Source organism: Lepisosteus platostomus, chromosome 10 (genome assembly GCF_059453375.1).
Source record: "Lepisosteus platostomus isolate fLepPlt1 chromosome 10, fLepPlt1.hap1, whole genome shotgun sequence".
In the NCBI taxonomy this organism is placed as follows: Eukaryota; Metazoa; Chordata; class Actinopteri; order Semionotiformes; family Lepisosteidae; genus Lepisosteus; species Lepisosteus platostomus.
Genome location: NC_142620.1, coordinates 7,100,909 through 7,126,180, shown reverse-complemented (window position 1 = coordinate 7,126,180; position 25,272 = coordinate 7,100,909). Strand labels below are relative to the sequence as shown.

At 40.7% G+C, this 25,272-nt stretch overlaps 1 protein-coding gene across 5 annotated transcripts; it reads right to left on the bottom strand.

Annotated features, from left to right (window-relative positions):
• ppm1aa (protein phosphatase, Mg2+/Mn2+ dependent, 1Aa) lies at positions 1-24,080 on the bottom strand. Of its 5 annotated transcripts, XM_088647768.1 has the most exons (7): positions 23,642-24,080; positions 22,188-22,262; positions 21,221-22,076; positions 20,810-20,927; positions 17,469-17,580; positions 16,101-16,158; positions 10,076-14,875 (listed from the first exon to the last, which is right to left on the bottom strand). In XM_088647768.1, exons 3-7 carry the CDS (start codon positions 22,052-22,054, stop codon positions 14,828-14,830), a joined length of 1,170 nt encoding a protein of 389 aa, XP_088503894.1. In that variant the 5' UTR covers positions 22,055-22,076; positions 22,188-22,262; positions 23,642-24,080; the 3' UTR covers positions 10,076-14,827. The 5 variants fall into 5 exon arrangements, with proteins under 5 accessions (XP_088503895.1, XP_088503894.1, XP_088503892.1 ...); XM_088647769.1 differs by lacking the exons at positions 10,076-14,875; positions 22,188-22,262 and adding an exon at positions 1-2,984; XM_088647766.1 differs by lacking the exon at positions 22,188-22,262.
• Positions 24,081-25,272: the final 1,192 nt, after the last annotated feature.

Sequence of the window (25,272 nt, the reverse complement as noted above, 5' to 3'; positions counted from 1 at the left end):
TTTTTTTCAAAATATAATGTATTCTGCAGCTTTATTTTAATATTCAGTGGCAAGTACTTCAACAACCATTCACACCATGAGCTTATTTCACATTCTGCTGGGGGAAAATAGACAATTAGTTAAATAAGACAGACAAGCTTGAAAAAGGTTCTGGATGCAGAAGCCTACAGCTATAATACAAGCTCTACCTCAGGACTTGAGAAAAATGAAAATCTCTGTATCTCCATGTGTATTATTTACCCAGGAAAGATCTACGAGTGAAGAGTTTCTGGCTCACAAGACTCTGCTGGTGAAAGATATGACAACACCTACGGTAATATGAATTCAGTCACCTGATCTTTGATGGCGTCAGCATTATTAATAATGGAATGCAAAAGAATAGTAAGGTAAGCATAAAAAAGATGAGAATGTTTTAAAAAGTGTGGAAGAAATGTAGTAAAATAATCATAACTGTTTCTTTAACTTTGATGCTTACCATGGTCACTTGTAGAATAAGCACTACCGCACCATTTTTTTATTAATATGTGTCATTTCCTGGCAAGGGGCGATTACAGAAGCAAAATCATTTCAAACCCAAGTATCCACAGAAAGCACAGCACACACACACTGCATGAGAAAACATTAAAGCACTTACATTACAGATTACAGGAAGATCGCCTTTCCCCCATCATCAATCACTTGAATGCAGTAAATTGCATACAGAACCACTGAGTTTAAATATCTCCAACATAAATAAACATGTTCTGGCTACAATGATTAATACGACATTAAAGGTACTCGCTCTTTCCACGTACAGCACAAATACACAGGAACACAGGAAGGGTTTCAGATGACAGGTGTTCATTCGGTCCCTCAGTGGCTTGGTTTGCAATATGGTTGAGCGGCTTGTTCCAGACTCCCACAAGCCTGTGTGTAAGGAGGTGCCTTCTTTCCTCAGTTTTAAAAGCACTTTGCCGCAGTTTGAATTTGTGTCCTCAGATTCAACATAGAATAATGGCAAGAACTCCCATAGACAGCACCTGCAGTACATTTCAAGTGGTGATATTCTTTAGACCTTTAAGTCTTTCCAGTAGTCTATAATCTACAGTAGTAGTCTACAGTGTACAGTCTGTGTAACAATGAGGTATTCCAAGCGTGGATCTGTGAAGGGTCTCACAAATGAGAGAGCTCTCCAGCCATCCCTAAACCTTGGAGCATCCCTCTAGAGTTCTGCTCTTATCCTGTTCCCCTTTGGTTTGCAAAGCTTTCTAGAAGAAAATATTGTTCAGTAGTTTGCACTTTTGCCACCATCACTTTATAGGAAACTTCAGGTTTGTTTCACATGAAATGCATTTAACGCGTGTTCAAATTGTTCGAGACTTAAAACACTTCTCTCTTTCCCTCACTCCTAACCATGGAAAACACTGTACCCAACAGCTGCTTCCTCATTCTAGGTCTGGTAGCTGGAAAGCCCTCTCTTCTGGGCTGCAAGCACCTTCACATCCCCTTCATGCTCCACTGGGGTCCCATCACAGAGACAGCACACTGTACTCCAAAAGGCAAGAGTCTGAACCTTATTCTCAGGCATCTAACACATCTGCACTGGTGCTGCAGTACTCAAAACCTGCCTGCCTGCTCTTCCTCTCTTCTTCCAGCTATGTACACCAGCATGAAGGTGGTTCTTTGGCTCGTTCATTAATCCAACACTAAACACTATGCCACAAGCATCTTTAAACCCTTTCATACGAGTCTTAAGGCAGCCTTGGACTGCAGTGGAGGATAGAGTGATGAGTTTATCCCTGCTCTTTCCAGTGACCATCTGGAACATAAGCAGCACAAGGCCAGTCAACAAGCATAAGATTCTACTTTTAGCCAAGAGGTGTCACAGACATTTCAGTCAACGCGATTTAAGCCTATGATTAACTTAAAAGCTGATGACTAAGTCAACACTGGGTGTGACAATGTGTGCCATTGCACAGAGCTGTAGGAAACATTGATCAGTCTTTCAGAACATGCTAAACAGAACAGAGTGATTTCAGTACAAAAATGAAAAGGAAGTTGGTTGGACCTCATCTTGTTCTTGCCACTGTAACAGACCCATGGCTGAACGGCTTCAGTTCATTTTTCACTGAAATGATGCGCCAAAGGGAAACCATCACCGGCACGTAAACGTTGCTGTTGCTATGCATGATGGTGGTCCAATGTAACGGGACACCTTCTGATCAGAAGAACACGTGTATTACGTACTGCGCATAAACTCATGTGGCTGGGTCAAAATGTTATCTTTAAACGACAAAAATAAAATTTTCACTGAAAAAGTGGGGCGGATTCCCCCTTCAGTCAGGCCCTCGAAACCTTTCAGAACCTGAAGTGAGGCGAGGGAACCATGTGCAAATCTGGAACAAGGCAGCTGCTTCACTGACTACTCCCCGCCGGCTCTTTTCAATGGGGAGCCCTGAAGAAGTCGTCGCAAAGCCCCCGAAAGGAAAACAAAAATATAATGCGTCAGGCATCCCCTGTTACATGACCTTGTATTCAATGTTACAGGACTGAGCTTGTCAGGGGAGTTAACAAGCAGATGCAGTGCAAACACCATCTGAGAAATGGTGATGCCTGAGACACAGATACAGTGGTGTGACAGAATATTTAGATTATATGCAGTATGTGGTATGTTCGCAGGGAAAAGTTTATTCAAAGTCCAGGTTTATTTACATCGGCACTTGTGGTGGTTCTTCCCTTCCATGTAGTATGTTAGACCGTTCTGATCACCAGCAGCTGTGCAATAGTACATACATTATGCTCTTCCTGTGTGATGAACAGGAAGTGGCTAGCTTGGGCCCTCAGTGTAAGATCCGTATTAATGCCTACAATCACTATAATGACAGAGTAGAGACTTTGTCGAAAAAAAAATATCAACAGGGAAAGAGAAGACAAGACAGGAGGAAAGTGTCGATATCCATTTGTTCCCACTAGCTGAAGCCTCGAAAGAAGAAGATTATGGGATCCTGGGAAAAAGAGCATTGATTTAGTCAAATATGGATGAAGAAACGGCATGCATCATTTTAGGCCTTATCTAGCATTCCTCGCACAACTGGGCATGTTCTTAAAAAAATTCAGACGGTCAGACTTTCAGGACAACGTCCAGAGTTAGACGACAATCCCAGAAGGTGGCACCAGAGCGAGGACTGGCAGGGCTGAGCTTCTGGTTGAATCCAGGTCCAGTCAATCAACAAAATGCTGTTAGTTTGCAGCAGGTTGTCTAGCAGGCTTAAGCAATCAGGCAAGCAGGGTTTATTTACCAGCATGCACCTAAATTAATATCAACCTTTATTAGCATAGGGGCCCGAGACAGAGCCATGGGGATCCCCATAAAAAAATAAAACTGCATATTATGAGTTGTAAATCCCTAATGCAGTTGAGTAAATCTCATGTTCAGCCAGCTTTCATAATATAAACAGTTAAAAAAAAAAACTTTAATGTGGTCTGAAAAGTTTGGAGATTATATTAAGGAGCACCATGGTTCCTGGGTGAAATAACACACAACACCCCTGTTTTTATTTGATTCTACATAGCTGGAAATGGAGAAATATAAAAACAGTTATAACAGACTTTAAAAGCAGAGTTAAAGTACAGTACATGTTTGGTTTTCCTAGAAGCATGAACTGGAGAGCCCCTGGATGAATTAAAAAATATTGTAAAATCAATAATTAACACATTACTCAAGAGTAGACTAGTGCTTCTGTATTTACAATTCATGTACTCGTACATCAAATTAAGTTACAAAATACTGGGTTAATTCCAAACAGAAATGGCCAGGTCACATATTTTAGCTGTACAAAAATGCTGTTATAGCAGTTGTAGATGTTTTTTTTTGTCTGTAATACCTGTCAAATGAGAAAATAAAGGAAAAGGGGACTGTGATTTCACTCTCCGAGTATACTTGGTCTGTTTTTTTTTAAAACAAAAAAGTGAGATATATAAAAGCCACACTGGAATATTGTAATTTAACGTTTTTTGCAGTGGGACACTAAAGTGCAAACACACTAAAGTGCAAACATATGCCTATATAAGCATACAACAATAAGATTACAACACAGACCAAATGTGTTTCAGTTAAACCTTAACCACTAAAATATTCATCTGGCCATATGATTTTGTAACCTAATTTGCAGCAGAGATAGTCCACGCAGTGGAGGATAATGAGACCGGGCTGGCTCTCAGGCAAGGGATTGTACAGCAGGCAGCTCACAAACATGGGGAGAGACTCCCCTGACGAGCTGGATGTCATCTCTGCCTGCTACAGCTCAGTTCTGTTTGTTCAATCACATCATTGTGTGGCTGCGAACAAGTGAGAAAAGCTGGTGCTCTCTTTGACAACCCCGGGCTGTGAGCAGATTACGTGCTCACAGAAAACACAGAGAGAAAGGAGAGAGGGAAACTAGTTCTTCTAGAGGTCATATTTTGATACAACATGATATTTTCATTGAGATAAAGTAGCATTTGGTTTGACCTTGGTAACACTGCCTCAGAGGCCTAGTGACAATTCATTCTGTATCAATGAGCAGCTGAAATCGGCTTTGCAGGCTTGGGTGTGTTCAGCGTTTTTGATAGCAGACAGATCGGCTGTGCCTTACAAGACCCCCAGTAAAAATGATTTAATGTATCTGAAGCTCTAAGTAAATTGGATGAGAGCCCACTGACATCAGATCCCTGGGCCCCAGGGTAGTTCAGGCTAACTGCTGCGTGGCCGCGTTAGTCAGACTTAATGGCTTCACCGAGAGAAACAGAGCATGACACACACTAAATAATGCAGGCTGATAGGGTGACTTGCTGTTGTAGGTGATGCTTTTTAAAAAAATATATATAATACTTCAAATGCATTTTGCTGCACTGTGTGAAACTCGTTTCCATTTTTTTACTTCTTTTCAAATATTTGGCTCCTTTTATTTCTAAAAATGCATTTACTAATGTAACCAACTATACATTTGAAAAGAGTAATAAAAAAATAGGTAAATTAGACTTCAGTTGAGTGTGTGCAAGTGAAAAGAGTTATATTTTGTGACGTTACAGGTGATGGATTTCCTTCCCCAAATTAGGGAAAACACAAACTGTCGAATTAATACCTGCCTTCCTAGTAACTTTGATGGGACAGCGCAATGCTGCTTTACACAGTGGTGATGCAGGAGCGCTTAGGACTCTGGACTCAGAAATGAAAGGTTGTGGGAAAGCAAGATAACATCACTCAGATGATTCCATTTTGTCAAATAACTGAACAGAAATCGGCATTTCCCACATCGTGCGGCCAAACGTTATATTTTTAATTTAATATCATCTTCAGGAAATACCGTTAAGCTGAATCACTCAAGCGGGAATTACTTGGAGCTCATCAAACGTGCCCATCGAAGACAGTGAAGTGCAATCAGTAAGCAAGTAAGCAAAAAAAAAACTTTCTTTAGCGAGAACAATAAAACTAGAATAACTTTCTGGATAATGGCAAACGGAAGGAGTGAGCACAAAAACGTCAACACTGCTCACATTGTGTACCTAAGCATCTTCATGCAATTTTCAAGACGGTACCGGAGGACAGGGTTTGCCCAGTACAGCACGGCATTTTTATTTGTGAGCTGAAATGAGATCCACGGCTGTCCTTCTAACCCCCTTCCCACCCCCCCATTGGTGCGACCAGACAGCTGCAGTTAGCGCCTGCAGAATGCACTGTCCTTTCTGGCACTGAGCCCGGGTTAGATCCAGAAACGCAGCAAACATCAATTACAACACATTAACTCTCGGTACAGCGGCGGAGTATAATTAAAACTACTTTCATCTGCACTCATTTGCTTCCGGTAATTTTCAGACGCATTAACGCTGAAAGTACGGCTTCTCGGAACAAAACAAAAAAAAATCCGCACGAAACACAGAAGGAAAAAATAACTTCCAGATTTAACTGACTGGTTGGGCCTTAACGGTTGTTCTTAAGTTGGAGAATTTTAGCAAAAGTGAAATGTGAAACTGTTGGTTTCTCTGGGGGGGGCATAAAGTTTCCCCAGAGAAACCAACAGAGGCCTTTGAAATCACATTTCACTTTTACTGCTTTGAATCTGCATGTCGCCCGACTCTCATAGCAATATCAGAAAAATAAAAACATCTAAAGCATCTACTTTTTTAAACCAATAGAAGTCTTCCTTTCGAAACACGCCAACAGACCTGATGGCTGTAGCATAAAAAAAACTATCAAAAGAGGCCACTAAAACCCACATCTCCTTCCTCCTTAGATCCCCACGCATCTGAGTGTTAACTTTGTCGTTTTTAATTGTGTCCTCCATCCTGTCCCTGCTGCAGACCTGTAATTAAACACGCCAGGTGTGTATTGCTTTCAGACTCTACCTCTGACTTTTGCCTCCAACAAAAGGAAAGACAAGTAATTTGGCTGCCTTCACTTCAATGTCTTTGTGGGGAGAGCGCTCTGGCTACAGCCTTACATCGACAGCCTGGAAAGCACAATGAAAGGGGGAAATAGGACTGAGCCTTTTAACAAAGAGGCTCTAACGAGACCTGCTTCAAGCCCCAGGTGAGAGCACCATCCGGATTACACAGTGCCCTGTGGCACTGCACAGGGGCTGCTCAGCAAACAAATGAACACTCAGCTGGTCACTGAATATCTGTGAATGGCCAAAAAATGACTGTTTGGAACATTTTAGCTGTTAATCACCCAATCTAAAAATAATGAGGAAGGCTTGTTATTTCAAGAATCTGAATCCCCAGGCAGGCATTGACTAAGAGGAGCATTGCAGGTAGCAATCATCCAGCACTGCAAAAAACCCTCTAGCGCCCTCTAGTGAAAGCAAACGCTGCTTTTTTCCACAGTCCCTCACAGCTGCGTGTACACCTGGTGGAAACAGGCGGGGATTTCAGCCCTGAAAATGACAGCACTCAGCAAGAAGCCCGCACCATGGCACTAGGAAACTGAGGTTTAACTCGCTTCCTGTTGAGATCTGCAGTGTGATCCTCCTGACAAGTCAATTCACGTTTTAATTCTGCATTTCAGTAAGGTCTTCCTCCCACAGGGCCATCCTGTCACATTATTGAATAAAATACATTTTATCTCTCTCTTTCTACATTGATTTTGTTTTTAATGGCAACACCTGGAAAGTTTTACTTATAATGTAAGCTCTCTTGTCTTCCATTACACTTCCTCAGAATTTCTCCCTCTTCTGGGAAAACACGAAAGAATTTCACACTAATCTTTTAACATTCCAGAATGTCCTACAAAGATACTGTCTTATTTTTGTAAAACAGCCCGTTGGAATTTTGGTTTTATATTTTCAACATTTGCATAGTTTTTTTTATTTTAAATGAAAAATGAATAATTTTATTTTAAATAGATATATGTTACACATCGACAGCAGTTTGGAAATATGGCCTTGGTAAATCTGACAGTCTTCTAGACTCACGTGGATAAAAAGTCAGAGTATATAATCTCATTGTCAACTCCTGAAATTGCACCCTTGCCCATCCCCTCCCTCTGGCTGACTAACCAGGTCCAGCTGTACAATACACCACGATGCCTGAATACCCCCCGAATTAAATTCCACCTCTTCGGTCACCTTTCCACAGCACGAACAAGGAAAGAAGCCTTTTCTGACAATCGCGTTACAACTACAGGCTTGACAGATACAAGAGGCACGTTTAATTGGACCATTCTGCTATGAAAAATTAATTTACATGGCTGACAAGATGGTACCCTCCCCCCCCTCCCTACCACCACCCATGACACAGCAACTACAACAACAAAAATCAACCCTGATCTATCAACTGCTTAGCAGTGTGCATCATTTGAACTTTTCCCCTTCGAGCTTGGCTCATGACATTAGGTTGACATTTAAGCTCATCCCACCCACAGTCGTTTTCCTCCGACACCATTTCACAATGTGTGATTCCTGCATTAAAGCCTGCTGTCTGCTGGCTATGCGAGACATTCCGTAATTAATTTGCTAATGTCATTGTTTTACCATGTACATCACACCAAGCTCATGTGCACGGCCATTCAAGCTGCAAACCTATTCCCTCTTAAGGTTATGCAGCAATTAGCCCTTAAGTCCTTTGCTCTCAGGCCTATAAATTAAAAGGCACGTACATGCAGAACCTTAGATGAATCAGAAAGCTGGTCATGAGAGCACAGCCTGCATTTATCTCATACAGCAGCTCTCTGGGTCTTCTGAAATAGCATGCTCCACACCACAGCCTGAAGCAGCATAGTGCAGTGTCAGAGTGCTTCCACAAGGACAGCTTGTACGGTGAATATTCCCTTTACACTTCGTCACAACACATTCATGCAAGATACCTAGTTCACAGGGACCTGAAGGCATGGAATGACATTCCATATGTCTACATGAGAACAGACTGTTAAACTGAACCAATTTTAAATGAGTGGTATTGTTCAACTTTAGAATCATTATTTCACGTATTTCATTGTACAGAAATGAAAAGCACTTTTGAAGTGCTAAACTAAGAACAGAATAAAAGGCTCTACCTTAAACGTCAGGTAGGGAATGAAACATGTTTCTTTTCCTCCCAGTCATAAAATCAAAGATAAGGGCTCAGGACCGCAGTGTTTGACAAAATAATCTCATGACACAGCCATTCACTTAAAACAACACGCAGGTCTGCACTTTCTTTTTTAATGACAGATTCCCACAATGAGCAAAACTCCAGAAAGAGAATTTATGATGGGCAGCCATAGAGTGAGATTTTACTGTGCCACACAGCAAAACAGGCAAACTCAAAATGATGCACGGCTTTAAAGTCAGAATATGTATCAACTTCAAAATTGGTACTTTGTTAGACCCCAGCTAAAAACCTTTCCAATTTTGGAAAATAATTATTTTTTAAGTTTTTACAATATGGTAACTTTCTACACTGTTGCTTATCAACCCCCCCCAAAATATGGAGTCTCCAACTGCTGCTCAGTTTGACTTTGCTGCTACAACTGTCATAGCACGTTTGTGGGGAGGTCGAGGTGGCAAGGACTATGTGAGCCTTCCTTCAAAACCTGAGCTCATCAGACCCATCAGCCAACTTACACATCGGAACTGGATAAGTCCTTGCATTTGTACAGAGTTTTCTGTCCCTAAAGGAGCACATATTTGTACATTATTTAAAGGGGCTCCATGACACTGCAAATCAGGTAGAGAAATGAGAAACCACTTCACCAACTGACTTAAGGAGGTGCTTTGTCCGGTGTACTAGCCGATAGGGAAAGCTAGCCAGGACACTGGGGTTAACCATCCCTCTTCTAATGACAAACACATGAGATATTTTATAACCAAACAGTTGGGATCTTAGTTTAACATCTGATCCAAAGCACAGCACAAATAGCATCTCCTGTCACTATGGAGAGACAGGTTTAGAGATTGTGGTCCGTAAGTGACCACCACTTACAGCAGCATCCTGGTTTTCCTCAGAGGTCTCCCAACGGAGGATGACCAGTACCATCCTTGACACTCTTCCAAGATCCGAGATCAGACTAGAGGGCAGTAATGCTGCTGACTGGAAGAGTGAACTGTTATCAGTAAGAGCTGTCAAGTGTACCCTGACACCTGGCAAACCCCAAGGGTCTTTGCTGTAATGCAAGTCGAAGATGGCCAATCTCTCAAAGCAGCCCCGCCCTGGTGTTGTTTGACACATTGTACACTGCTTCCTGGGGAATCCTGATCACTGTTGGCTAGCATCACTGAATCAACCCAATATCAAAAGGGTGTGCTTTAACTCCATGTTGAAATTACACCAGCTCGGGGAAACTGCAGTGCTTGACAAAACAAGCTCCTGCAAATAAAAGCACCCTTTACCAGCAAGCAATTGTGAAACCAAAACTTACACAGCAATTCTGAGAAATCGGAAACTGTTGTTGTATCTAAAAGAGCAATGTTTTTAATAATGAATTTTACAAACTGTAAAATGCAACATTTCATATTAACAGTTAATAATTCTAGAACCGTTACCCCCACCTTCTCCTCAACAGGTCAAGCTTTTCACAAAATATTGCATTTGCCATTCTAACACTTTGTAGACTTGAAAAACTCAGATGAAGACTTACAACTATAAGGTAATTACCCATTTATTTAGTGGCACATTTTGCAAACTAGAAATTTATTTTCAAACTCTTTATCGTCTCATCTGCAAAAAAAAAGAAAAAGCAACAATTCACAAGCAAGGAATGCAATTTGTTCAACTGACTCCAAACAGACAGTACAGTCTTCAGGTTAGGAACAAAGCTTTTCACAAATATTTTTCTCCTTTGGAATCAGTACATAATACAAAATATACAATTATTGAACCTCTGTGTAAAGTCAATTACGCAGATTTCTAAGTAGCAGTTGAATCAACATGGACAATAATTTACTATAGCATTACACAATCTACATACATGAAAATAGTTCTGCTTTATTATATAATTTTTATTGTTAAACATGAAAATCTTATTACTGTTCCATATGTATTACATCTTTTGAAGGGTAAGCAATCAAACATGCTTTCCAAGCTTCAATATATATGGATTTTTTTTAAAACATTTGATTACTGAGACACCAGGTAAAAAAATCTATTTGATGAAAATAAAAACACATACCCACAAAATATACATGGTTAAAATGATGAGGCTTTTGTATGAAGACCAACAAAGCAATTCCAGTTCCTTCAAATTCAAGGAACCAGATTTGCAGGTGCTGGGGTAGAGTTAATTTAGTAAGGCAAAATGGTGAGCTTATCAGTGAATTAAAAGTTAGCAGGGTGGGCTTCATTAGTTGTCCAAATTGCAATTTTAAACACTAGGTCACAGAGAGATGCCTGCCATTATCCTATTTTAAAATTACACTGATGCCAGAATACGACTATTTATGTCTCAATTTAGGTGTTCACTGTCACGTGTGGACCTCTGAGCAAACATGAGCATTATTTTTAATGGTTTAAAAATGTTTTACGTCTGCTGGTTATCACTCCCAGTAGACTACAACCCTGCTGGGGAGGTGGGGATTTTTTCCTAAAAAAAATCCTCAAAAAGTGTGTCCACAAATCAGTGCAAATGATTTATCTTTAAATTATACACAATAGTGGTTCATCATCATCAGACTTACAAAAGTATGATTCTAGTATATAATTCAAATACCATTAGGAAGGGTCAATAATTACCAAGGGTATCTGAACACGAGGGAGAAATGAATCACTTTTTGAAAATTTCATTGATATTACAAACCATAAGCAATCATAGTAGGCACCCTTTTAGTTCTTTTAAATAACATTTAAATCATGTGTTGCTCTGTTTGTAAAATCGACACCTTTGTAGAAATATAAATGCACGAGAACCTTGATAACTGAAGACCCAATCCATCCCCCACCCGACACTTCCTCCCCTAAGGACTGAAACGGACAAGTGGGGGAAAAAAAACAGACCAGACCAATACGTCTGTGCAGTAATGAAAATCTTTAAACCAACTTTATGCTCACTATGAAAGGAGAGCGGACAACAAGCAGGTGCTAACACTAGTGTATGCTTATGAGGTATTATAGGCTTTTTGTGTTGCTGAAACAGCAGAACCAACTGATGACATCAACTTTTATAACTGCTACGAAACGTAAGAAAACCGTATACCATTATTTAAGCAACAATCTGCCAAGGTCGATTCATTTTCTACTATTAGTTCCGGTATCTCTGGTCTGTGTTGTATGGCTTCCCTGATCTCATTCAAGCAATTACAAGCCCAGGAGGAGTCTGTGTGTTTTAGTATTATTACCACATAGAAGCAAGTGTCCAAAAAAAGAAATAACTACAGCACATTTAATACCTTAAACAGCTTTAAGACATTTAAACCACACCCACTGTAATGAACATAAAACTTAACAAGAATGAATATCGAGTGAAAATGCTTTTCGGTAGATTAAGATCATTTCGATTTACCTTTCTAAATGTAACACTGACACCTATGTAACCAGAACACCTATTGCACACCATTCAGATTCTAAAGCTATACAGTGGATATGAAGAAATAGTGTATAAAAGCAAAAGTGAATGTTTTTAAAAAGGCTTTCTCTAAAATAAAATGTTTATTCCAGTCTGAAGATAAACCATAAAAATAAAGTATGAACACTTAAATATCTCAATGCAAATGTTTCAAGTGGGTTAAGCAAATTAAATTTTCCTTGTTTGTACTTTATTTCTATACATGAATGATTTCAGGATTTATTTTATAATTTTTCAAGAAAAATGATAGCTTATAACCAGAACAAAATGCATAGATTTTTCAATTCTAAAACAACTGGTTTACTATTTATGTGAACAAGGGCTCAGCAACATAAATTAACTCAGTACAATCTGAACACAAACTGTGCTAATAGAGGTGACTCACATAGAGAAAAGAGAACAGCTTGATATTGAGTGCGTGCGCGCAAGAATTTACCTTGGTTCCCTTACAAAATGAAGAGGAAAAACTTGTAGCTGAAAAAAACATCTGATTTTTCCTCCATTTACACATGGCTGACATTTAAGGCTACATTAGCTGTAAGATTCACGTACACAGAAGGCAGGTTGTCGTCATACAGTCATAGCCACAAGTCTGCACATCCTTTATAATGAGAAAAATGTGGAAACTGATTAAAATATATACATAAAGAATGGATAATAAAATGAAAACATAAAATCTATGTACATTAACATGTTTTTTCACAATACATGCAATGTCTGCACACCCTATGTCTTGCAAAGGATTTGGAAACTTTTGCCCATGACTGTACGTTTACAGATAAGAAGAAATTGAGAAATACTAGCACCCTCTGCTTGCATGTTTTTAACTTCATCCATTTTTTTCAGACTAATACATTTTTAGTCTTTAATTTCAGACTTTTATTCTCACTACTTGGCTGCAGGAGATAAGGGTAAGCCACTGTTTCCAAATGTAATCTTCTGCTAAAAAAGTGCCATCAACACTGATTTAAAAAAACTTAAAGAAATATACTCCTAATATGTGGCTAAGGGTTACATCATTAGATTGTCAGTTTTCAAAGAACACGTTTGAATATTAATACACCCTGTGTTGGTTACATCAGTACACTTAATCTCCAGAAGCTAAGTAGTTTACAAGCAACAAGCATTTACTTGGATTTCTTTATTTTTATTGAACCTTAAAAAGCTTCAGACAATCTATTTTCTTTCATGTTTAGTAACATTTTCTTTAAAAAAAAACAGGTCAAAAACACACCGGTTTTGCCACAATGCGTTTTGAAAACTGGTGACGATTAAAAATCTTCAAAAATATATCACTAAATGTTGAATATAGCTTTAGAGTCAGAGAAGCATGTATGTCTTAAAAATCTTCTGCACAAAGCATTCAATTACACATAATAGCAGCAACCTCAGCCAATCCCACTCCTGAGAAAGTGAATTATCTGCCAACAGCAGAGTAAATCAAATCACACAGAAAAGATGTACAGAAGATCTAGGGCCCCCTCCTTGCATTGCTTTTTGTTCATAGTTAAGGTTAAGTAAAGGGAAATGATAAAAATTAAACCTCAGAACAAGCAGTTGTCTAGCAAACAGAACAAACTGCAGCAGCTATCCACCAGCTCATTGCTAAAACACTCCCTCAAAGATCTTCTTTCAAACGTTTAACATCAAACTGGTTTTACAAGAGCCCTCCATCTTAGAGGGGGGGGGAAACAAGAAGACTCTAAAGGTACTACTGCTCACTCAGCATCTGTAGTTTTTTTGTTTTGAAAAGCGGAGGGGGAAAAAAAAAACATAAAAATAATTAGTGTCGTCAGGGCGCAGGCTCTCGGACGTCAGGGAGAGAGGGTGTGAAAGCAGGCCCAGCGTGCCTCAGAGCGGAGGAGACAACCGCTTTGGGCTTCCGAACAGTCACCCCACTGCAGCTCTGATGGGCGGGGAGCGGGGAGCGCATATCATGAAGCCACTTCTACAGTGGGCGCCGTTCACCTCGGTCGAGAGCGAACCCACTCTCAAGGGCTAAACGCAGGACGTGAACGGCGTCAGGCCTGACCTGGGGGATCCCGGCGGCAGGGGATGAAAAGGCGAGATCAAAAGCAGTCGATAGGGTTCCAGTGATAAAAATAAAGCCGGGACTGAGTCACACATACCAGAAAAGAAAACCAAAAGAGACGGTAGGTGGAGAATGTCATGAGCCACGATTCTGTTTGCTGGATTAACAAGGTCTACCACGCGCTTGCTTGTCATTTACCCGTTTCTTTAAAGAATAAAAGGGAAAAAAAAATCAGTAGGACTAACAATAATATTCACTGAACAAATATTTGTTGCATCCCAGAAGACCAGAAAAAGGCAGACAGTGCTTTTAGTTTTTACTTAAACCAACTCAAGCTTCATTAAATACAGGCGCTTTTTTTTTTGCTTTCTCTTTTATACATGGACAATTGCACTTTACAAAAACAAAAAAAATTATACAACACACAAAAAAGCTAGAGTCCAATTATTACAGTAAAGAATTGTTTAAATTTATAATAAAATTTTCCATTATTGTTCTGACTTTTTCTTTTTTTTTGTTGAGGACCAAGAAAAAAAAAAACAAGAAAGAAAAGAACAAAGGAAAGGAGAACACTTCACTTCCTTGGGCAGATAGTTGCAGTACTGTAGCTGTTTCTGTATCTCCTCCTTCCCAATCGCACATTCCCTTCTTAAAATAAAAGCTCTGAGGACTGACGGTAGACAGACTGATGAATGGTGTTCTTGGTTGGTGGCTGTATGTAAACTCTGTGCTAAGCAGGCGGTATTACCACATGTCGTCGGTCGATGCCGAGTCCTTTACAAAGAAAAGGAGGAAGAGACCCTTTAAAGCCTGGAGTGTCCACAAGCACAGCAATTTCTGGATATCCCAGACTGAAAAGGGTTAAAAAAGCTTTGATAACTACTTTGGGGTGGAAAGACACTTGCAGTGAACACAGGTGGTGTTGACCGGTTATTTGTACAACGACAGCGGGTCGGCTGGACGGTTACGAGTCTGAAAGGTGCCCAAGGGACAGCAACAGTTTGAGAAATGAGGGGATGGTGGAAGAACTGAGCCAGCAGGAGAGTTAATCCCAAATAAAAACAACCACAGAAGTGAATGTATGACAGTTCCACCCAATCAAATCAATTTCTCACCCAATGTAAGAAAGGACAGGCTGACAGACCACTAAAACTAAAAAAAAAAAAATCAGTCATCTTTTATGATGATCCATAACCTTTGCAAACCGAAATGCAGATTTAAAAACTATCATTAGCGAACGGAGGAATCAGTGTGTTTTTCATATATTACTTTTCTTAATATTTTATCCATGTCCAAGACTCACAGTAAGTTAAGCACAAGGTGTAAAAACAAGCAAATGCTTCTGCTGTTTAATTTTAAATGACAAACATAAATCTGTAGTTGAGTCTCGTCTACTTTTTTCAGAGCTCTGTTCCCAATTTCTAGGCCGTTTGGTTAAAGATTGATAAAGACTATAGCAGTCAGAGACAAGGCAGAACACCTTTTCTACCACAAAAGGCTACATAATTAATAAGCGTCATGCGTAATATAGTACGTTCTTCATGACAAATTGCACAAACTGTAAATTATGGAGGAGAATGGAATACTTTCTCCTGTCATCTCTGCTCATTAAAGCCCTGGAAAGGGAATATGCAGATACTACATTAATGATTGCTGGGTAATGAGATGAAATTAAAGAAAATCCATCAAATTAAACATAACCCAAAAGAAAAAATGACATTTAAACAAGCAGATGGAGACCCATGTTTATGTATTACAGTACATTGGAAAAAAATAAGTACATTAAAAAAAGTGTACTTGTTTTTGGTTCAGAGCAGCTTTAAAATCTTGGTTAGAAATCGTGATTGTGATCTTATGAGTCAGGAGACCAAAACCCAAATTTGATCATGCAACAGAAGATTCACAGAATTAACAAACATGGAAAGTGCTAAATAGCAAGCACATTGTTGTATAGTTTAAAACAGTTAATGCCAATTCGTTAATAAAGCATAAACATTATGGAAACAAAAACCTTACACCAAACGGACACACAAGCAACTCAAGACAGAATTACTGAGGCTAAAGGGAGATACTTACTGTGTCATCACTCCTGTATGGGTTGAGTCTGTTATATACGGCTTCAATAACACTCCGTCTGAAAAAAAGAAATTGAGAAGATTAAATCCCTGTGTTATGTGTATTGCTGAACATCTTTTTATTCACTCATTTAATTTAAAGAAAACCATGCTTATCAGATTGCTAAACCTTTCTGTTCTGAGAAATACAGCAGGAACGCTAACTCAAAGAATCATGAATTCTCATTAGAAACTTTTAAGGGTCCAGATAGTCTTTTTCCTAAATGTATGCTTTTGGTAAAAAGATAAGGAGTTTATCAAAGGAACAGACAGGACTGCTTACAGTTTCTGTGTCCAGTTTCTCTGACATTTTCAGTCTCTTAAACAGGGTCAAGTACAACCCTGATCCTATTTACAATTCATCCATGAAAAAACAAATCGCTTTCTTTAAAAAAAAGCTTTCAAGCAAGCAAATGTGGTTCACTAAAAAAATGTTTTATATCCTTTTAAAATAAGCAGAATGTGTAAGTATGTGGCGGGAGAGCGTCACGTCTTTGCCTTTTACAGTTAATGTCTAATGCCTAACAATAAAAAAAAAAAAAATGCATGCTTTGCAGTATATAAAAACATCACAGGGTTTATTGTATCCTTAAGTACCGTAAATATTTAATCTTTCATTTGCACTCCAGAATCATGACTGACATGGAGCTTGTTTCACATAGTGCTGTTTTCAATAAATCATAAAACTGCCATGACAAATGGCTGTCGTGCAGAGCACATATTATTAAAATCATATTTGCAACATAAAATAATCTATCCACTTGGGAGTTCATTTTTAATGCCCCCTACTTGAGAATAAAAACTTTAATTCACAACTTTTACTATTTAAACAAGATAAAGCAGCCAGCACCTTTGCATCTGAACTGGGAGTCATTCATCATCTGTGCCATGTGAGACAATCAATACATCAAGAACTAAGTCAAACCCCGTGATGGATAAAAGCCAATGATTCGTTTAAAACGAGGAGGGGGTAACCATGTAGACGGTAATCCCATTAATTTGTTGAACACAGGGCACATGCAGTGGTTCATATCCACCAAAAACAAATATGACAAGCCCAGCCACTTAAAATGATTGCTGCTATCTGTTACCCCCCCAACAGACCCCACCCTTCCCCACAAAAGGAAGGCTGTCATGCAGTTTTACAACCTCTCTGAATGGCTAAACCTCTCATTCCCGGCTAAAAAAAATGCAAAAATATATCACTTGATAAAATGTCAATGCAAGCTGACTTAACAGCATAGGCTTGTGTGGAAAGATAACGGTTCCACAGATCTTTACTCAGTCACGACTAAATGAACTTGTAAGGCTACACCCACAATGCACTCACTTGCTCGCCAGCTCCCCCCCTGGCGGGAGATTGGGGATGCTCTCCGTCGCTAATGTACGCATCACGTGGACTAAGTCTGGCACTCCTTCGTCACCCTGCTTCTTAATGATCTCTGGGAATCAGAAGGACTTCTTGGTAAGTGGGATGTCCCGCATAAGCATCAGAATCATCACTTACTATAAGCATGTTAGAAATAAAAACTTTTCACACAAAATCTTAGCAAAATGTGAGTCACCATTTGCAGCTAAACATGTTTCTCTCTGATGTTACTGCATAAGTGTTATCCCCCCCGCCCACTCATTTTAAAACTGCGTTAAAACAACCCAGGAAAAAATAAAATCTACAAATTCAGTAATATTGTGTTGGGCTTGGTTTGTTTGTACTAGAGCATACTTTGAATCATGTGTTACATCATCCCTGAGCACACACCTTCAAGTATAATTTAAATACATTTTTAAAGATGTTAACGAGTTGCAACTGATCATTCTTAATATTTAAGCTCTTTACTGTGACTTAGCTGAATAAAATAAAATGCCGACACTGGTGTGACTAAGGCTATCAATTCTTTGAATAAAAAAGCCAAGGATCTCAGAATCAGTTCAGTAAATATCTTTATTAGAGTCATCGTTAACATCTAAAATAACAACATCACAGTTATTCTCTACATACTTCTAATGCTTGAGTTCTACTGTACAAAAATAAAGATTTCTACTTCTAGCTAATCCCCATATATAAATACTAAGCTAAGAAAATGTAAAAACCTTTGAAAATAAGACCTATAACAGTTACCATTTTAAAGAGTCTATCAGACCTAATACAGACATAATGAATCTGTAGTTACAGGTAGGGAAACGCAAGTCTGCTTCACTGGCTCCGTTTCTTCTAGGCAATAATCTGCTTTCACACCCATGCTTGGACCCATCTCGGAGTTAACGTTTAAAAATCCAGTTTAACTATGCGTTAGCTTCATGAAAACAGAAAATGATGGATCCTACTCGTAAAAGTATTGCAACACAAGATCTGAAATACACACACAGACAAAATTGCACACAGAAAGGATGCTTGGAAATGTAAAGTTAGTTTTAAATGGTTACAGTATGCCAAAAATCATCTCTTATTAAGAGTAATACACTGTATAAAAAAAACTGAAAGTGCAAACCTGTGAACCTTCTCCGTACTTTTAGTTCAGTAAAAGACATGCTGGCCCCTAGTTAATGCCAGTGAAGAGGTCAATTAAGTCTAAATTTGCACCACTGAAATACTACTTCCAGCAGGTAACTTTATAAACAAATGTACCAGACAACAATACAGTAACCTTTAAATAAATAAAATAAATAAATAACCCTTTATAGATTTTCTCAAAAAACAAATTTCCTAAAAAGTGAAGCTCTCCTTTCAAACGTAACCACCCTGTGAACAAGGAACACTAGGTGCAGGTAGCTGTCCTCCCGATTCCTCCAGGTCACCACCTGCTACCATTCTTCCTCACAAAATACCACTGCCAACATATGCAGAGCTCAGCTTAGTAATGTCTAATCGTTAACAGCACTGGATAAACAGAGTCACTTGTGGTTAACCAGATTAATAGTTTTTACTGCATTTTTACTGCCTCACCAACTTGGAAAGCCCATTTAAGTAATGGGCTACCCCCACATGTGAGTGCAGGATTGAAAGACTGCAAAGGCAGTCAATTCATTTGGCAAGACCCTCCGCAGTACATTATCAATACAGAAGCCCAGGGAGTGGGAGTAAGACTGATGAGATACTTTACCTCCAATGACAGACATCTCCCTGAGAGAAACCCACCACCTTCTGCAGGTGCCTGATCTGTCAGGACTTGCTCCCAATGTTGTGATTGCAAAAAAATTAAATAAACTACCAAGATTTTGAAGCAAAACGATTCTGCACTCCAAGACATAAAACAGTGCATTTAAGATTCAAACTAGCAACCTTCCCATCACATCCCCCTGACCTTGAATAGCATACCACTCAGCCATATGAAATTCTCACACTATGTTCATCATACCAAGACCGGTGAATACTATTAACTATCTGAAAAACGTAACTGAAATGAACTGCCCATTCCCTAAGTCAAAACTTTGTGTCTTCAAATACCATAAGTACCTTGGACAAGTTAGACATGAGCACAACAAAATTATAAAATTACCTGCTGTAGCACATACCTGTAAGGCTGCTTACAGTGCGTAACACTGTAGGACCAGATTTTAACTGTGACAGAGAGTGAAATGTAGTAAAGCAGTAATTAAAAAATGTCTGCTATTGGCCATGGATTTCTAAAAATGCATTGTTTTAAGATGAACCTAATGCAGTAAAAAAAGGAAAAAGAGGGAAAATAGAAAAGTACCTCTTTTACAACTCCTACCCTTAAACAACTTCAGACTATGGGCAAATATGGCCAGAGTCCCCTGAAAAAGGGTCTTACTGCTAGTTAAGACTTTTGAAGGTTTTGTGGTTAATTGACCTGTCCAGCATTCAAAGCTGTCGACAACAACTGCTGTACTGCACATCACAGTTGCCTTCAGTCTTTGGGATTGTAACTGCAGTTATTCAGTTGTTACTTTAACTTTAATTACCATTGTCTCACTGTACATTTACACAGCATAAAAGTATGTGCAAACAAACTAAGCTGTGAGATATGTTAAATGATTACACTCATAGATGCGATTACAAAGCACCAAGATGATGGGTTTATACTAAAAACGGAATATTCCAACAGTGCTTTATGTATATACTGTATACTTTTAATATAGATGAAACAGCAATCCTGATTTGGCCTCTTTATTACATGTTCCCTACATATAGCAGCTTTCATAACAAACATTTATGACAAGAGACTGACATTTCTGCAAAGCATTTAGAGCTTTTTTTTTTAAATAACTGCAATATTTTTCCTTCAAAAAGAGATAATTACTTCCTTTTAGCATATTTGATCATGCAAAAGTGATATCTCTAACACTTGATTCATCAAGCAACTGAACAAAATGGGATCGAGCTGCCATTGTTGAGCCATTATGGCACGAAAGAAATGGAATTTACTTGGCAAAATATAACAATGGCTCTCGAGAAACAACGCTTTTTGTTTCTTTAAGGAGTTAAACGGCCAGGTTTAACTACTTCTGCACTAAAGCCACAAAACTCTTGGTATACTACTATGCCTATAATAAGTCAATTATAACAGCATTTTAACGTTAGGATTTTTATATGGGTATACCACGTTTTCATGAGTTTTCTTGGCCACTTGAGATACCACATAGTACACTTCGTTTAATTAAGCTGCTTTATGTAATGTAACTATTTATTAGCCTTTTTAGATGCTCCACCTTCTACTCGGCTTTCCAGGTACTTATCCAGATCTGCCTCTTTCTTCACTGCTTCCGGGGATACCTTGGGAGCACTGGAGAAACAGATCAACACCACACTCATGTTGTCCCGGCTTCCCTGTTAGACGAAAAAGAAGGCATCAGTCACGTTACGTCCCATTGAGGACGTAATCATCTGCCACACAGGTCGCACGACGCACGCGACAACTTTCAAGGGCAAGAAAGAACTCAAGAGTTAAAGCTTTCTCGATTCCAACGGCAACGAAAGCCTTTTCGATTACAACTTCCGGAATGGAAAGCAAGACGAGCGCTCTGCGTTTTTAAAAACCGCGACCCCTCACCCTGCAGCCATCTCGGGTCTGTCTAGCGCGCAGCCGGCAGCATTCAATTTCCAAGCCTCACCGAGCTCACCTTGTACAAACAAGTGTCGACAATCTCATTGCACACTTTCTCGAGGTCATCCGTCACTTCTAGCCTGGACCTGACAAAGTCACACAGTTCTTCGTTGGCCATGACATCCCAGATGCCGTCGCACGCAAGGATGATGAACTCGTCTTCGGGCTCGGACCTCTCAATTTCGTACACCTCCGGCTCGGGGGAGACCAGCTGCTCCGTGGGGCCCTTCCCGTGCACGCACTTGTAGTCGAAGTCCCCCAGGGCCCTGGACACGGCCAGCGAGCCGTTGACGCGCTGGATCATGACCGAGCCCCCCGCGTTCTGGATGCGCTCTTTCTCCAGCGGGTTGCTGGGCTTGTGGTCTTGCGTGAAGAAGTGGACCTTGCCCGCCCTGCTGAGCAGCCCCCGCGAGTCCCCGCAGTTGATGAAGTAGACGTGCTTGGGGGAAATCATGGCGCCCACGGCCGTGGAGCCGCTCCGGTCCACCCCGTGCTTCTTCTCGGAGATGGCGCGCATGTGCTCGTCGATCTGCAGGAAGCCCGTCCGGATGCCGCTCTTGACGTTCTCCACCGTGGGCTCCGGGGCGGCCCCCTGGAAGTCCGGGTTGTTTGTGATGTGCTCGAGCAAGTGCTCGCAGCAGTACTTGGCCACCTGCGAGCCGGCATGCCCGTCGTACACGGCAAAGAACGACCACAGGTCCAGCCCGCCGGGCAGGCCGATGACCGCCGTGTGAGCGTCCTCCATCTCCACCCGCCAGCCCTGCATGCTGCTCAGCCCGTAGCGCAGGCCGTTGCCCTCCCCGTGGGCATTGTGTTTCTCCATCTTTGGCTTGTCCAAAAACGCACCCATTTTGTTTTCCTTTTATTTTACTCTGCAGGGGGATAAAAAAAAAAAAAAAAAGGAGAGGTGGTTTCAGATCGTCAGCTGCTGCTGCTATTGCTCACGGTGCGTCCCCAGAAACGGACCACGCCGGCTGACTTACAGCAAAAGCACTACCTGCAGGAGCACGTCTGATTAATACCTTCGCAGTCAAAGCGCCTACATGTGCGTCTGTGAGCTGGTTTACAAGGAAATAATTCACATTTAAAAAAAAAAAGACAGCAAAAAAAACTCACCCACAACATACAACATTGAAATAACTATCGCGGCTCTATAAAGCTTGGGTTTCTGCACATCAAGTGGTTAGCACACTACACCACCTTCGTCGCGTACCAATACAGTTCAAAGGCCATAATGAGAAGAATTATAAACTGTCGAGTTTTAAGTGAAAAAAGAACTTTCAATGCCTATGTGGTAGTTATATACCTTAACGATATGTTGAAATATTTAAATAAACCAAGGCGTTAACCCTGGAGTCCTGGCCACATTTTCCCCCGATTTTTACCAATCATGGCTTCCTAATATTCCCTGGCTGTGATAGGGCTTCATTACTCTCCCTCCCCACTGATAGCTGATGTGTGGTGATCATAATTCATCATCCAGGTGGGGGCTACACACTGGTGGTGGTGGTGGTGGAGGAGGGGAGTCCCTATTACCAGAAAAGCGCTTTGAGGGGAGTGTCCAGAAGAGCGCTATATAAGTACAAGGACATGACTATAATATAGTAGTCGATCACTTCCACGTAGTTGGCATGCCTTAAACTAATTTCATACTCCACTCACGCCGGCCTAAGGCTAAATTCACTTGCCAACTGCACGTGCATAAAATGAGGAGACAAAGAGAGCAAGTGGCTGAAACAGGTCATTGTATTTTTGGATACCCAGCACTTTTGCAACATTCTTCCTAGACGGCGACCGGCTAACGACAACAACAACAACAACAACAACAACAACAACAAAATCGCTAAAAATGGGGACAGGCGAAAGGCTCGTCTGGCCTTGCTGGTGTTTCATGACGCGCTCCTGGTAACGACAAACACGCTGCCCCCCACCCCCACCAGTAAACAAACAGTATCCCAATTCCGCCTTCGGCCGCTGTCAGCTGTCAGCTCCCCGGGCAGCGAGGCCCACGGAAACGGGGAGGTCGGCGGTCTTGCCTTTCACCTTTAAGGTTTCACCTCCCGACAGAAGCGCTGCTCGCGTTTCGGGTTCTTGTTTTTTTTTTCCCCCCCACTACGTATTCCTCGAAAGTTTTAGAGCGGTGAAGGGAAAAAAAAAAAACCCGGTGTTGGAAGACGGAACGGCTGCCGTTCGCCTCCGCTAAAATGATCTAACCGGCCCGTTTCTCTCGGGACTCCGCTCCGTTTGCCAGAGCCCCGCACTCCCGGGGTAAACAAGCAGCCCAGCACCGCAGTAGGCCCGGCCACAGACGTCCCTGAGGCCTAAGCGCCCCCTATCACTGGATGCACACGGCCTACCCCTCCCCCTCCCTCCTCGGGCTCAAGTGTCGGTCCGCAGCCGTGACGCGCAGCCCTGCCTGCGGCTCCCCGAGACTTACCTGGATCAGAAGCGAGCTCTGCGGGATTTTTTTTTTTAAAAAAAGATAACACCAACGCAGCAGCGGCGGTTGCGGCAGTAGCGAAGGACTACCGGGAAGAAAAACACCGAAGGAAAGACAGAAAGAAGGAAGAGGGAAAGAGAGACAGAGACAGAAAGAGATAGAGCTGTGGTGAGGGGGAGAAACCGCCTTTCAATGCATTCAGATTGAAAAAGAGCGCAGCTCTCCGTCCTGGGTGAGCCAGGGATGCATTACTTTCATTTGAGAGGAAAAAATAAATTTCAAAGAGCATTCATGCAATCTAATCTTTTTTTCTCTCTACGCCAACGTGTTTTGAGAAGGCGCTCCTAACCTCAGCACTCAACCCCAGCCTCCCCGAGAGAGAGAGCCTGCACCTAACAACCTAATAACGACAGCCCAGGACCCGGATGTACATACAGCAGGTTGCGTGCTTGGAACAATTACATCATCACGATCGGGTACAAGGCAGACGCGAGCTGGGCGATTTCTGCTGTAATGTTCAAGGATGGGCGGAATCAATAGCAGAAAGTTTTTTTGTATTATTAATACAAACGACCTTCTATAACCTTTCATTTTAAAACTGCTTGCCATTGCACGATATCGCATTACAAACTCTGAAGAATTTAAGTCGTGCACAAAAGTAGTGTTCAGGATACCCTTTTGTCTTCTGTTTTTCCATGATATAAACAAGGATCATAATTCTTCTCAGTATCAATGCTTTGAATTGTTTTTAAAGGCTTTTCCCTTGATCATACCCCTTGTTGTTAGTTCTTTTACCTAAATTTAGGCTGCACTATAATTTCACTGGAGTAGGTTATGTTGTAACATCTGCTTTCATATCACTGGGCTGTGTTTTTAGATTAATCACTATTGATAACAGATCTGCAATATACATTTATTTTAGATCTATCAGATAAAAAGTATGGCATTAACAGAGGTCTTTTCTGTGGCATTACTGTCAATTGTACTGTTTTTTTAATATGCTGAAGCCCCAAGGAATCAGGTGGCTATAGTGTTTCTTATTTAATAGTTATTGCAGTGGTTCCTCTGGTAGTTTTTTTTAAATCCATCCAACCTTCTGAGGAAGTGTCTACTAGGGAAAAATACACTCCATTTACCTGGTTTACATAACTGTATACATAGAGTGTAAAATCTGACAGATGTGTGCAACAGCCTTTTCCAGTCCTCAAGGAGTTCCACAGAGTGCTTTCCTGCGACCCAAGTCTTTTCTCCACCTATATGAACGAAATTCAAGGTAATGAGCTATATTTGCTTTACAAGATTAATATTATTGTTAATGTGCTGATCACCCTTACTACGGCCAATCTGCAGGTGATGAACACATTTCCATGCGATGTGCAGCACACAGTCCACCTCGCTTTTCGCCCGTAACAGATTCCGCAGAAACATGCTGGCGGAAGTATTTGCTTTTTGGGAGGTGTGTTTCCGGTGTTAAGGTGAACAGACTTTCACCCTTGTCACGGTAGCAAACAAAATTTGTGGTCCCCCCTCCAAGTATCAAAAAATAAGTACAAATCACCTTAAAGACATATTTTTGGAACTCAGGATTTTTAAAAAATTATTGTTGTTATTGTGAATTCGTCAAGCAC

Coding starts and splice junctions, on each gene's coding strand:
- ppm1aa (XM_088647768.1), bottom strand. CDS start 22,054: ATGGGTGCGTTTTTGGACAAGCCAAAGATGGAGAAACACAATGCCCAC. Junction 20,928..21,220: donor TCGACACTTGTTTGTACAAG/GTGAGCTCGGTG, acceptor TTCGTCTAACAG/GGAAGCCGGGACAACATGAG. Junction 14,876..16,100: donor CATACAGGAGTGATGACACA/GTAAGTATCTCC, acceptor AACCCTTTTCAG/TCTGGGATATCCAGAAATTG.